This window comes from Brachycentrus maculatus, unplaced genomic scaffold (genome assembly GCF_059751285.1).
Source record: "Brachycentrus maculatus isolate JH-2025_06_01 unplaced genomic scaffold, ASM5975128v1 h1tg000220l, whole genome shotgun sequence".
In the NCBI taxonomy this organism is placed as follows: domain Eukaryota; kingdom Metazoa; phylum Arthropoda; class Insecta; order Trichoptera; family Brachycentridae; genus Brachycentrus; species Brachycentrus maculatus.
Window position 1 is genome coordinate 149136 of NW_028280971.1, and position 13181 is coordinate 162316.

General features: G+C 30.9%; 2 protein-coding genes across 2 annotated transcripts in view; one reads left to right on the forward strand and one right to left on the reverse strand.

The window, feature by feature from the left end:
• Window positions 1-711: 711 nt before the first annotated feature.
• On the forward strand, window positions 712-3715 carry RpS28b (Ribosomal protein S28b). The gene is made up of 2 exons (XM_088264188.1): window positions 712-994; window positions 3633-3715. The coding sequence occupies exon 1, from the start codon at window positions 790-792 to the stop codon at window positions 985-987; it is 198 nt and encodes a 65-aa protein (XP_088120314.1). The 5' UTR covers window positions 712-789; the 3' UTR covers window positions 988-994; window positions 3633-3715.
• A 574-nt stretch (window positions 3716-4289) lies between these two features.
• Window positions 4290-13181, reverse strand: part of LOC148306919 (sodium-dependent neutral amino acid transporter B(0)AT3) — a 50662-nt gene continuing 41770 nt past the window's right edge. Inside the window, exons 5-7 of the mRNA XM_088264186.1 lie at window positions 12179-12540; window positions 11217-11480; window positions 4290-10173 (exon numbers count right to left, since the gene is read on the reverse strand). Of these exons, the coding sequence (XP_088120312.1) occupies window positions 9987-10173; window positions 11217-11480; window positions 12179-12540 (813 nt within the window). The 3' untranslated portion in view covers window positions 4290-9986. The remainder of the gene's footprint in view (window positions 10174-11216; window positions 11481-12178; window positions 12541-13181) is intronic.

Genomic DNA, 13181 nt, shown 5'->3' on the forward strand with positions numbered 1-13181 from the left:
GATTTCAAAAGGAATGTATATATTACAATCGCTGTGAGACGAAAAAAAATTGTCAACTGAAAATATCCAGCAAATGTATTTCAACAATACTTTTCAAACATTTGGCGAGATCACTTACCATAACCTATATTCCAAGCATAATGTTTTAGGTGTATTAAAATTGATGTTCTAAAACGCTGTTTTTTTACACAACATGGAGGTATTTACCAAAAAAAAATATTTATACCTCAACATAAATGAAGAAGTTCTGAAAATGAGAATCATTCATTAGAGGAGTCTCGGTATTTACAGAGCTTATCACTCGTCATTAACTGGTTCAAATGCTTACTTTATCCACTGTAATACATCGTTCTACATTCTGACCACCATTCACAACCATTTTACCCAATTATCATTTTCGTTTTAAAATATAAAATAAAATATTTTAATAATGATAGTATTTTTCACGCTACTTTGTTGTTTTTAAAATTAGTGTTTCAATTTAATTATAAAAATAGTTGACTTTTTTTATATATTGGGCAAACAATTTTTTTTCATGTACCTAAGTACAAAAAAATACAATAAAACGTTTTTTATTAAAACCCGAATTTTATACGTCACACTTTTTGCTCGTATTTTTTGACGGTAGGTACTTCAAGTTCTGTTGGTAGCCGTGGTGGCCGCTATGTTGATGAATTATTTATGATCTTTCTATGGAGAATTCTCTATGGTCCTTTTCGCTTCCGGTAGAATTCCGAGGTTGTCGTTGTTAGACACGTGTGTCTGATAAATTCATAAAATCATCCTAAAATGGACAAAACCTTCGTTCGCGCTAGAGTAATCATGGTCCTGGGACGTACTGGTTCCCAGGGACAGTGTACCCAGGTCAAAGTAGAGTTCATCGGAGAGACAAACCGACAGATCATCCGCAACGTCAAGGGCCCTGTCAGGGAAGGAGACATCCTGACTCTCCTCGAGTCTGAGCGCGAAGCTAGAAGACTACGATAATTTTCAGGTAACCGTGGATGTTCTAGCATGAAATTATGTGTAAATAAATAAACTTAATACAAATTTGACAACTGCCTACTTGAAATGTCAAACTCCGGCGTGGTCCTGTTATCGGATCACGTCTTTTTTCATGTTTTATATTTTGATTTACGTACTTTTGAGTTTTTCTGCTCCTTTTTTTAATGTAACTTTATGATATTACCAAGCAATAAAAGGAACAGTGCCCGGTTCTCAATAGATTATCCCAAAGCGTATTTGAGGTTATGTTACTATCCAGTCTATATTTGTGACATTTGGCTATGTGATACACAAGATATCTATCTATCTACATGGTCTCATGTAAAGTGCTTTATTTTAGGTAGCTGTAGCATTTATTGCAGTAAATTTGTGCTATGTCAATGTATAACATGTCAAATACTAATAACTATTGGATTTAATAGCTTCAAGGGTGTATACGTTAATGACATCAATGTAGAATGCTCTATCGAATATAGTAAATTATGCAGGATTTTAAAAACTATCTGTCTTGCAATCATTAAAATATTTAGTTTGAGCACTGACAAATTTTGGATGGGTGTTGCAAGTTAGTAAAATCATTTGAATGTAAGTACCTTTTCAAAAATAATTTAATATAAGTCACACATTTATTGATATAATTCATATAGACACTGTCACACTAAGATAATATAAAGTATTGTCTTTAATAAAAATCGTTTAGTTCACTATATTTTGATACAACTCTTATGAAGTCGTAATTTTTGTCAGTGTAATTGCATTCTCTTATCTCACAGCACATCAACATGATTATTATCTTGCTAAGAACATATGGACAATTTGGGTGGACATACTAAAGCCTCATTTAAGAATACTGAATTTTTTCAAAATAAATCATAATATTAATAATTATGGATAATTTATAAAATGCCATTTTCATACAATACTACATCAAGAGCGCTTCGCTGTGATACTATACATATGTTTATCGTTCGTTTGTGTACAAAACAATAATAAATGTTAGGTCGAAGGTTTATTTTTGGTACAGCGTCAGATTCCCTGGTCAAATTTGTCGCATTTGGCATATCTGGCTCGTGTCCGTTAAGGACGCATATCCATTAAATGCATTTAAAACATTATAAAAAAGTAGTTACAAAGATTAATGAAATACTTTTTTTTTAATAAGCAACTAATTAAATACTTTTTATTTGAAGTTAGGATTTTTATTTTTACTATAGGGATTTTTCTAAGTTTTTTCAAGGGAAATAATTATCAACCGTCATTCATTTTACCATACCCAAGCAAATGAGGGCCTGGTGACGAGTCTTCCACTTTCCGATATCTATAAAATATTTATAAAACATATATTTCAATTAAATCTAAAAATATTTTTCGCTTAAAATATAAAATTACTGTTGGAGATAGAAAAGTCCGATACAGACTAATTGACTAATGAATATTTTTGTGGTGGAGTATAAAGTATCAAATCAAGTGACTAAACAGCAACCACTATTTATTTATCATTAAATACATATGTCAGTCTCCATAGTATAGTGGTTAGCGCTACCATGCTATCAAAGCTACCATAGGTTAATGGCTACCATACTGGAGGTCCCGGGTTCGATTCCCGAGAGGATCAAAATAAATATTTGTGATATTTTACTCTAATATTTATTTAATATGACCCAGGACTGGTACCTGAAGCGGAAGGCTGATCGCCTTTTCTTCGTATATTTAACAATCAAGATAATACTGCTTATAGAATATCGTATAGACAATGCAGTGCCCTATGCACCATTGGGTGCAGATAAGGGTTATAAGAAGAAGATATACATACAGTATGCCCTCTGTATTTGGGGGAGTAGGGCTATTTTCCACAAAATTTCGAGAGTACTCTCAACCACTCTATAGTGACTATAAACTTTATTAAAACATTGTCTTCAGGCAGTTTTTTCATCAACCCTGATAGTAATTAGTATACTAATTAGGGTCGCATACTAATCACAAGTAACCGCCAACCCAATTCCGATCAGTATAATATTTTTGGTGTCTCTCTCGCTCTAAAAAGTAAGCAAACAAAACACTTATAAGCGTCTCCTGCTTTATGCCAACAGTGTGTTAAAGGCGCTTTTAAGAGTTTCACGCAAACAATGTGTTAATAGCAATAAGTTATGTCGCTCACTCCTTTTAACAACATCATATATCGAAAATCGACAATTTTCATTTGTGCATGTTTTTGGGATGCCCAAAAAATATACTATATCCCAGCAAAAGCGGCATATTTTTAACTTAATATTTACCCGCTACAGGGCAGAGAGTGTTGTTTTTGCATTTTGAATAAAAGGTATTGTTCAATTGTTTTTTTAACTGTGCTAAATATTTTTCAAATGGAGAAAAAATGGAGTTCTTTAAAAACAGGTTTTACCTAAAAAGATCTGTTGCACAGTAAAAAGTTCAATAAGTAGCTTGATATTTATTTTTAATATATTTTATTATTTTCTTAAACTTTAAAAACAATCTCCGGAACAATCAATTTTTTTTATTTATGACGTCGTTGAAAGGAGTAAGTGATGTGTTAATGCCAATTTATGGGTTGTTCAGAATGTTTTATTAATAATTAAATACTAATGTATCATTTTCTTTTGTTACAGGTTATGGATGCAGTTTGTGGAGTAAACAACTATGAACATATTAACATGTAAACATTCTCAATAAACTTACATTTATATCCTGATACATTGCTTTTTATTTAACATTCGATCGATGATTTATTATATTCATTTAAAAAATACCAAAATTTTCCATTTTTTGTGTTTGAATTGGTAGTCATTATTTGTATGAAAAACAATGAGCACTGAAAGGTAAAAATGAGCATTTTTGTGTGCCAAGGCATCTTGAATGTAAGCATTCAACTGAATGGTATATCGCATTGATTTTGCTTTGAACAGCACCAAATATGGCAAAAAGTATGCAGTGTAGCTCCATTCAATCTTTAATCTGTGAAACACGAGTCGACAGGAGTACAGAACGTCGAAGAGCTGTTTCGGACTGCCCAAAATAGGGACACTTTCTAACAAGTGATAGTCAACATCGAGGCGACCCGACACGGCACGGAAAGAAGAAGAATATTGTTAATTGGACGTGTTGGCCAGTCCATCTGAAGCGCAAGACTGATCACCATACCTTACCTTATGAAATTTTGAGTGGATAAAGAAAGGAAGAGTAGCGGTAGGATTAAATAAACGTAAAACGGCAATGTATTTACATCAACATGATTTATTTCATTTACATTTAAAACAGACAACAGCGCTGTATAACATTTTTATTTATACTAAAACATATCAATCTCATTGCTGTGTTAAATTTAATATAACATGCAAACATAAAAAAAAGCTTAAAAGCTATTTAATAAAAGCTTATTTAATATTGCTTTTATTCAAGACACCTCGTAGCTAAAGTTTCCACATTTTTTTATTAAAAATCAGACATTTGGGGACTATGTACATTAAAGAATAAGAAACTTGCAAAGGATGGAAAACTATTTAAACAAATAAATTATGTTTATTGTAACTGCAGAGAGTTGGTAGAATTCCATATTGCATTGTTGGTTAATATATCCAAAATTAAACACAGTTATTGGATTGAATTCTACTTTTATTTACATATATATGATAATATGTGACGCGTTTCGTCTTATTAAGACATTATCAAACACTTTTTTTGTTGTATTAATGCGTTACATATTATCATAAATATGTAAATAAAAGAAGAATTCAATCCAATAACGGTGTTTAATGTTAGATATATTTCCCAACAATTAAATATATTATAAGTTTTATTTCAACAGCATGTATATATTTTTTTATTTATTTATTAGTTTGTCAAGGAATATAATTTTAAATAGTAATTATGGTTTTTAAGAAGTAAGAACCACGTTGCTGACATATATTTTTGGATGCATAGTAATCTCTTACTATCCAAGCATTAATATTCATTTTTACCAAAATTATAACAAAAAAGATTGAGGTGTATTTCTTGGTTATCTAAATATTGACCTTGTTCTAGCAAAATATCCTTAACACTGTATTTTTTTCTTTAAAAGGTCGATATAGTCTTATAAACTTTTATTAGTTGAAGGAAAAATTACAGAGATCACTGAAAGCATAAGTATTAAAATAAGAAATTAAACTGCTAAAACCTTATGTTGTGCGTTTATGACATATCTACTCTTGAGTGATGAATTTTCACTGAATGTCCAATTCAATTTTTTTTTATCAGACAATGGGGGATTATTGTATATTGGTAAATCAATTATCAGCACGCAGCAAACATGAATGACCAATTCATGTTTTCTCCGTGTGATTGATATTTCGCTTACTTGATTTACAAAATGACGAATATGTAATGCAACTTTCTTTTATATATTATGTTACAAGTAAACTTTTGATAATAGTTTTCACAGAGTAATAAATAATAGGAGAATGGACTAGATGTGCCCTTACATCGTAAGGCCTCGATAAAACTAAATATGAGATTAACAACATTTTTACGTAAGTATGGAACATTTTAATATGTTTGCTTTATATCACAATCTAGGTATGTATAATTATTTTTATATAATTAATATATATATATTGTCAAAACGTCATTGAAGAATATTTATATTTGGCATATTACATTATTGTCGTTAAAATCACGTATGTCCTGTTTTCTAATATTTCTTAACACACTAAGGACGGGAAAGGTATTTCTACCCGTTCGGTCGATTGACGCTTAAGCACGGGAAGGGTATTTTTCCCTTTTTTAAAGTCAGTAATGAAAGAACTGCATATTCAATGTTTTTATATGAATATTCCGTACCGATCTTTTTGTAAAAGTCTTAACTATATGTACATCATTATCAATGCCCGCCTCCAGCGGTCCACAGGCGTAAAAACCACCCGTCCTAAGTATGTTAAGACCTACAGTTTACCACTGCTGTGGCTAGATTTTTTTTCAAAATTTGTGTTTATCAAATATTATTTTTTTGGAAATGGATATTCTTGTTTTAAGTTGAAAAGAATGTATTCACATTTTCCTAATGATCAGTTATAAATGCCAGTTAGGTAAAGATAGTTTGTTTTTAGTGTTTTTGATCCAGTCAACTTTGGCAGATAATAAAAGGGTAAATTTATTTTCAAGAAGAAATGCATTTTATTATTTATACCAACTGTATATATTTTTTTTAATTGAGGTGTCTAAATAGCAACTTGCTGTCTTGATGCAATGGAAAAAAATGACTTATTGCATTTCTAGCAAAACATTTGGAGTGGGATTGTGTGAACCCTTTTCTAGCCATGCCATGTAAATATATAAAACTTGACATATTATCTTATAGCAAGTGTATAAATACATATATATATGAATATTGTCTCGACTCAAAGATTTTTTATTGTATATGTAATACTTAGAATAAATATTATAATACTGTGGTGATTTCTTTGGTAACATGTGCAATTAAATACTTAAAAATAAGTCAATATGTATTGTCAGAATATTCAAATTTCGTTAATAACGTTTATTGTCGGGTGGTACCTCACATTATTAATTAAAACTGTGTAAATATACAAACACTTCTTTTTAACTTTGGTATGCTTAATACTTAGCGCATTTTATATTAATTTATATACACGCACACTGATAAAGATTTATATTAGTAACAAATTCTAGTCAAATGTGATGGTACAGCAGCTACACATATATTTTTTAATCTTTTAATTAATAAATGCACTATATTATGAAGATGCTCAGATAACTGATGAGGTAAGAATCTTTAAATAAAAGTAAATAATTTTACATAGCTACATTTCGTAAAATACTATCAAAAATGTTTTGCTGTAATTAAACTGGGGAAAAGAAAATTACAGATATAAATTTAACAAACTAATAAGTCCTTAGTTTTTTTGAAAGATCATCTCACTCTCACAGTTTCTCAACTCCTGGTGGAGAAGCATTCAATGGCATCGGCCCCGCAACAGCAAAGACATGCTAGTGCACTGGTAAGATCTCTATACACATGGCAGCTGCTATTGCTGATTGAAGTGTGCGACGTCTATCAGCGAACTTATCGGGAATGCACAGGTATACATAAGCAGAGTTTATACTCTACCCTTTTGGGGCAGCATAATCAGTGCATTTCGTCAAGTAGTGTGAGGTAATAACATTTCTTTTAATGTTTTAATGCATCATTTTACCATGTGAAACAAATTATTGAATACCTTTTTAATAAAATGAAACTACAGGTAAAGATTGAATAAAATTCCAAAGATCAACTACATTACAAAACCCAGTCTCAATTTTTCATCGTTTAAATAGTACAAAACATAATGTTTGTTAGAAAGTTCAAACGGTTTTTAAAAATCTCAGATTTCAACAACAAAAAATACACATATTTTTAAGTCTTAATGTTTTTAAACTTTTCTAAAACACCTTGATTTTTTTCAAACATGGATACGTAATATTGTCTCTTCTTAAGTATAGAAGTTGGAATAATAATATGTAATCTTTCTATTTTTAAAGCAAATGGAATGAGTGATTCTAAAATTCACTATTCACTGCAAAGAGTGAACTTATTGTCATTTAACAGTTATTTTATGATTACAATATTTAAAGGTAAGTATTATTGTCAAGAAAATACGCTGCTTTTGAAATTCCATAAAATTTAGTAGAGTAAATATATCTATAAAATATTTTAAATTTTTTTACCGTCCAAAGGCAAAAATTTTGCTTATTAAACAAGTTAAAACAGTTACAAAATAAGATTTGGAGTAAAAACATGGAAATATAAGAAGACTACTCCAAAATGAAAAATTTCAACAAGTCATAGAAATATTATACGCTAATTTAATCTCATATCTACTGTTTAATATTACAATATCTTTTCACAGGTTTCGCTTAACACATACTTCAGATATACACATTTATGTGTAGGTTTAGGAACATGAAATGAACCATTTTAAAACAAAACAAACATTAATATTCCTGCTAATTTTTATAGAAAACTTCATTCGATTTTACTAAAACTCTTTCTCACAACACAGCATTCTTCAGCGCACATTTACCTTTCATAATTTCTATAAATCGCACTGATATTTTACATTTTCATTATAAATATGTAATGGACATAAATAACATTTTCCTTAAATATAAGAGCACTGTTCTTATTTTTCATCGGTATTACTACTTATTTTATCAGATAGGTTCATATTGATGTTTTACACATGTTAATTACCTAAATGTATACATATTTCATATATTCACTGTAACATATTACATACTATCATATTGAGTGTTTTTATATTGCTGATATTACATATTTACTTTGTTATATCTCAAAAGGTTCTAAGTTTGGGGGCTATGTCAATAGGACGGTAATTTTAATTTAACTTTGTGCACAAAGTATGACTACTCACACTTATTATAATTATTAGTTTTATATTTACCCAAAAAATAGTTCATTTCGATATCTTCAAGAACGCTTTCTAATTACTTTTTATTTAAAATATCTGAGGATTTGTTCTATAGATGGATGAAATTACGTTAAGGTGGCCGCGACCCAGCAAACAAATTGAGATTTCAACAGGATATTTGTCTGCTTGTGACATTGATTACAATCTACTTACAAAACAATATTTCAATTGTACAAATTTACAATTGTTTATTATGCTTTGGCACCATATTGCCATGGCCTCAGTAGAGGCGTTTCAATTTTAAAGGCAAGGCCAATGCTCAAACATTAAACAGTTTTGATAAATATGTATGGCTGTATGGAACTCTACTGAATAAATTCGGTATAACGTGAGTTGAGGCGAAGCTGATATGGTGCCGAATTAGAAGTGCAACCTTTAAAAATGTTTTATTTTTTCTTAACCATAATTTAAAAATTTGAATTTTTTTCAATTTTAAAGGCAAGGCCAATGCTCAAACATTAAACAGTTTTGATAAATATGTATAGCTGTATGGAACTCTACTGAATAAATTCGGTATAACGTGAGTTGAGGCGAAGCTGATATGGTGCCGAATTAGAAGTGCAACCTTTAAAAATGTTTTATTTTTCCTTGCCAAAACAAAAATTTTATGAAAAGAATGTATTGTAATTATGTATTTATATATGATTTTTCCACAAGATGTCAACAAAACAATAAACGATAACCATGAATCAACTTAACAGGCTAAGTATGTATATATTTTTTTCATTAATTGATTTGGCAGTTACTTTGTGGTAATATATATCCATTTTAAATTTGACTTAACTTTGAAAATACCACTTTTTATTAAGAAACAGACCTTTTCTCACTAATCCTTCAATGTCAAAAGGACACAAATCTGTATAAGTTTTATCAAATATTTGACAGTGATCTTAAATACATGTGGCACATTAGATTTATTAATATATAGTGGTATTTACAAAATATAAGGTTAACAAAATATAATATGTAAATTTGTGTAAATGAAATTATTATTACATTTAATTCTTAGCATTTTCAGATAAATGCAGACTTTCGTTCATGTAGATATGTTACCAATATATGTACAAAGTTATTCGTTATTATAATATTCATTATTGTCAAATATATGTTTAAAAATTTCAGAATCCTGGTGAATGTAAATCAGTTAATAATAGTTTCAAAATATATTTTAATCTTTGGACAAAAATGATTTTTATTTCTATTTCATTATCGAATGAATTGAAATCTAGGTAACATTGTTAACGTTAATTCTAATAAGTCGCTAAGAAGGGTTCTTATACCATTTCCTAATCCGACTTCACATTGACTAAGGCCTACCTGGTATTTAACGTTAGAAACAATAGACATTTTTAATGAAACATTTTTCATTTGCCCAAAACAGTTGTTTTACATTTTCCTTATGTTGGCAACAAGGCATGAAGCGACAATATAAAACAACAATACCAGGAAAGAAGTGAATTTTGGCTTTTTAATTGATCACTTTGTATTCTCTGGCCTCTAATTTTCATCATCGTCATCGTTACCAGTTACACAACACAAGCCTTCCCTCCCATCCGGCCTGATACAGAACAGTAGTGTTTCCGCTGCGGTAACTTCGTGATCGACTATCCCATGGAATTCTTTGAGTTCTTCTCCGGGGAACCATGCCTTCTCGTTGTCATCGATTATACATATTCCAAAATACCTAGAACCCAAGAAAATATAAAGAAAAAAGGTGTATTTTCAATGGTATTTTCAATATAATACAAAACAAGAATATCTGTTTGTCTAAGGATTGATTCAAACAGGGTTTAGCTTTATTCAGGGCTTGAAATTGAAACTTTACACACCAGAGTAGTCTATATTTTCAATAATAAAAATTTTCAACTCAAAATTATAAAGTCCTTGCAAACTGCAATTCAAGCACTCCCAATAAACCGATTAAATCACAGTTTTTTAGGTTCCGTTTATCGGGTTATTAAAATAAGTTTTCATATTTTTTACAGTAAAAAAATATATCTACAACTCGCACATTTATCACAAATTAAAAAATAAAAACAGTAGAAAAATAAAACAACAAAATAAAAAGAAACTCGAAATAGTATGTATTATGTAGATTATGTACACACACATATCGCTCACTCCTTTCAAGAACGTCATAAATCAAAAAACTTGATTTTTCAGGAGAACGTTTTTAAAGTTTAAAAATATAACACAATGTATTAAAAATAAATATCAAGCCACTTATTGAACTTTTTACTGTGCAATAGATCTTTTTAGATAAAACCTAAAGGTTTTTTCTCCATTTGAAAAATATTTAGTTTATTTGAAATAATAATTAAACAATACCTTTTCTTCAAAATGCAAATACAACAATTTCTGCCCTGTAGCGGGTAAATATTAAGTAAAAAATATGCCTCTTTTTCTGGGATATAGTACATTTTCTGGGCATTCTGAAAACATGCACAACTGAAAATTGACAATTTTTTATTTATGACGTTCTTGAAAGGAGTGAGCGATATAAACCCTCACATGCATGAGCGCACATACATAAACACACACACAAATATTTTATTGCAAATTTTTGGCAAAGGCCAAAACTTATTTGACATCAAAAACTTAGGCTGGAATCCATCTCATTAGTCACACCTGTAATTTAGATACACTGATAGAAAGTATCATTCATACTTGAGTTCATACATGTATTCCTTGTTTGGAATCTAATCTACTGAACTTAGCTCAACATACCTGCAAATGGCCACCACCGGAATCCATAGCACGGACGCCAAGATGAGAACAGAGATGAGGAGCACCGCCCACACCGGCCAAGGCCGCCTCTCCGACTGCCCCGTGGAGCTGACCCAGGCCTGGTAGCCCGAGCCCTCGCTGGCTATCTCCACAAAGGAGGCCACCAGGATGCTGAGCATGGCCAGCGGAGACAGGTACTTCCAGCAGATCAGCCAATACAGCCCCGGACGCTGGCCTGTCATCAACTCAATGTCGTCGGCAAACCTTAAAACATTTTACAAATCATTGTAACAAAATTGTTTTCATGAGAAAATTAAGCTGGCCAACCTTTGGGTTTTTACTCAAAAAGTAGGTAAAAATCTTCAGATCTTATTTTTTGTAAGATTTCTCAATAAAAATACTTATTTACAATGTACCAACAACAAAAAAATCATATAATTAGGGAATTGTTCTTATGACTGAATGCTGTGACCATCTATGAACGGTTTGAGAAAACTCCAGTAAACTCACACATAATGAGTCATAAGATTTATGATATACGTAAGAGTTCCAAAAATTTGGGCAGTGTGGTTGTCAATCATGAGTAGGTAATGAACTTGACAATGACTGGTCCCTCTAAATATCCAGACTTATAAAATAGTATGTTATAAAATTTCATTATTACTTATTTGACATTCCTTACACATTGTTTGCGGGAAATGCTTAAAAGCGTCTTTTACATACTGTTAGTAGAGAACAGGAGACACTTATAAAGGTTCTATTTGGTTATTTTCGAAGAGCGTGAGAGACAAACATTGTACAAATCGGAATCGGGTTTGCAGTTACTTGTGATTAGTATACTGAGAGGCAGACTATCTGATTAAAATTAGGGTCGGGGTTAATGAAAAAACTGCCAAACAACAATGTGTTGATTTATCATAATTTTGTACTACAATACATCTTCAAATATTTAAAATTCTCACCTTTTCAACCCATAGACGTATGATACCCCGATACACTCAAAGAAGGCGATAATCAGAAGAGGAAAGTTACCACTGTACATGTCAAACAGAAGGAAAACATAACTTCCTGCTCCATGGGCGAAACCCATGGACAGGAGGCAGCAAGCCAAGCATATCCCCCCCGTCAGATACTCCTTCCTGAGGTTCGGGAACAGCTTCATGTCCACTATGGATGTCACAACCCCTTCCAACGTGCCAAACTGAGAGTCGATCCCCAACGTAAACAGCATCAGGAAAAACAACACCGACCAGAACTGAGCACCAGGAAATTGGTTGATAGCCTCTGTGAAGATTATGAATGCTAGCCCTGTACCAGCAGCTGACTGAAAATATAAAATAAACAATGTAAATCTTCGCATAAAACCACTTATATGAATGTATATAACCTTTAAGACTACAATATTGAGTATCACTCAACATTCATTTTGTTCCACCAGCTCTAATGTCGAGTGACACTCATGTCGACATGTGATGTCTATTAGCAGATAATTTTAAAAGATTTGTGTAAAGAATTGCAATAGCGTTCCATGTAATAACTCGTAAAATTTAAGTTTTTTATGTTTAAATTTACAATGCTTATGAAGCAATGAGAATATTAAAAATCTTTGAAACGACAATACAATTAATGACATTGAAAATGTTAAGTGACATTAGCTGTGAAAGAGTATAGTCACTACTAGTGTATTGCGTGTGTTTCTGTAACATTGAACAGATGGCGCTGCCATTGCATTCACAAAAGCTTTTTTTTAAACATATTTTTATATTACAAGTAAAAATACCAGTAGCACCTATCTTAGGTAAAAACACAGTATTTTTAAAGATAGATAAAGACACGCAGATTCCACTGCGACATTGTGTCAAAATTTCAATATATTTTGTGAATTACTTAAGGAAATTTATGATGTTGAGCAAATGAACATAAGCATTTTTATTTATTTAGAAAATATAAATATAAAACTAAATA

Coding starts and splice junctions, on each gene's coding strand:
- RpS28b (XM_088264188.1), top strand. CDS start 790: ATGGACAAAACCTTCGTTCGCGCTAGAGTAATCATGGTCCTGGGACGT.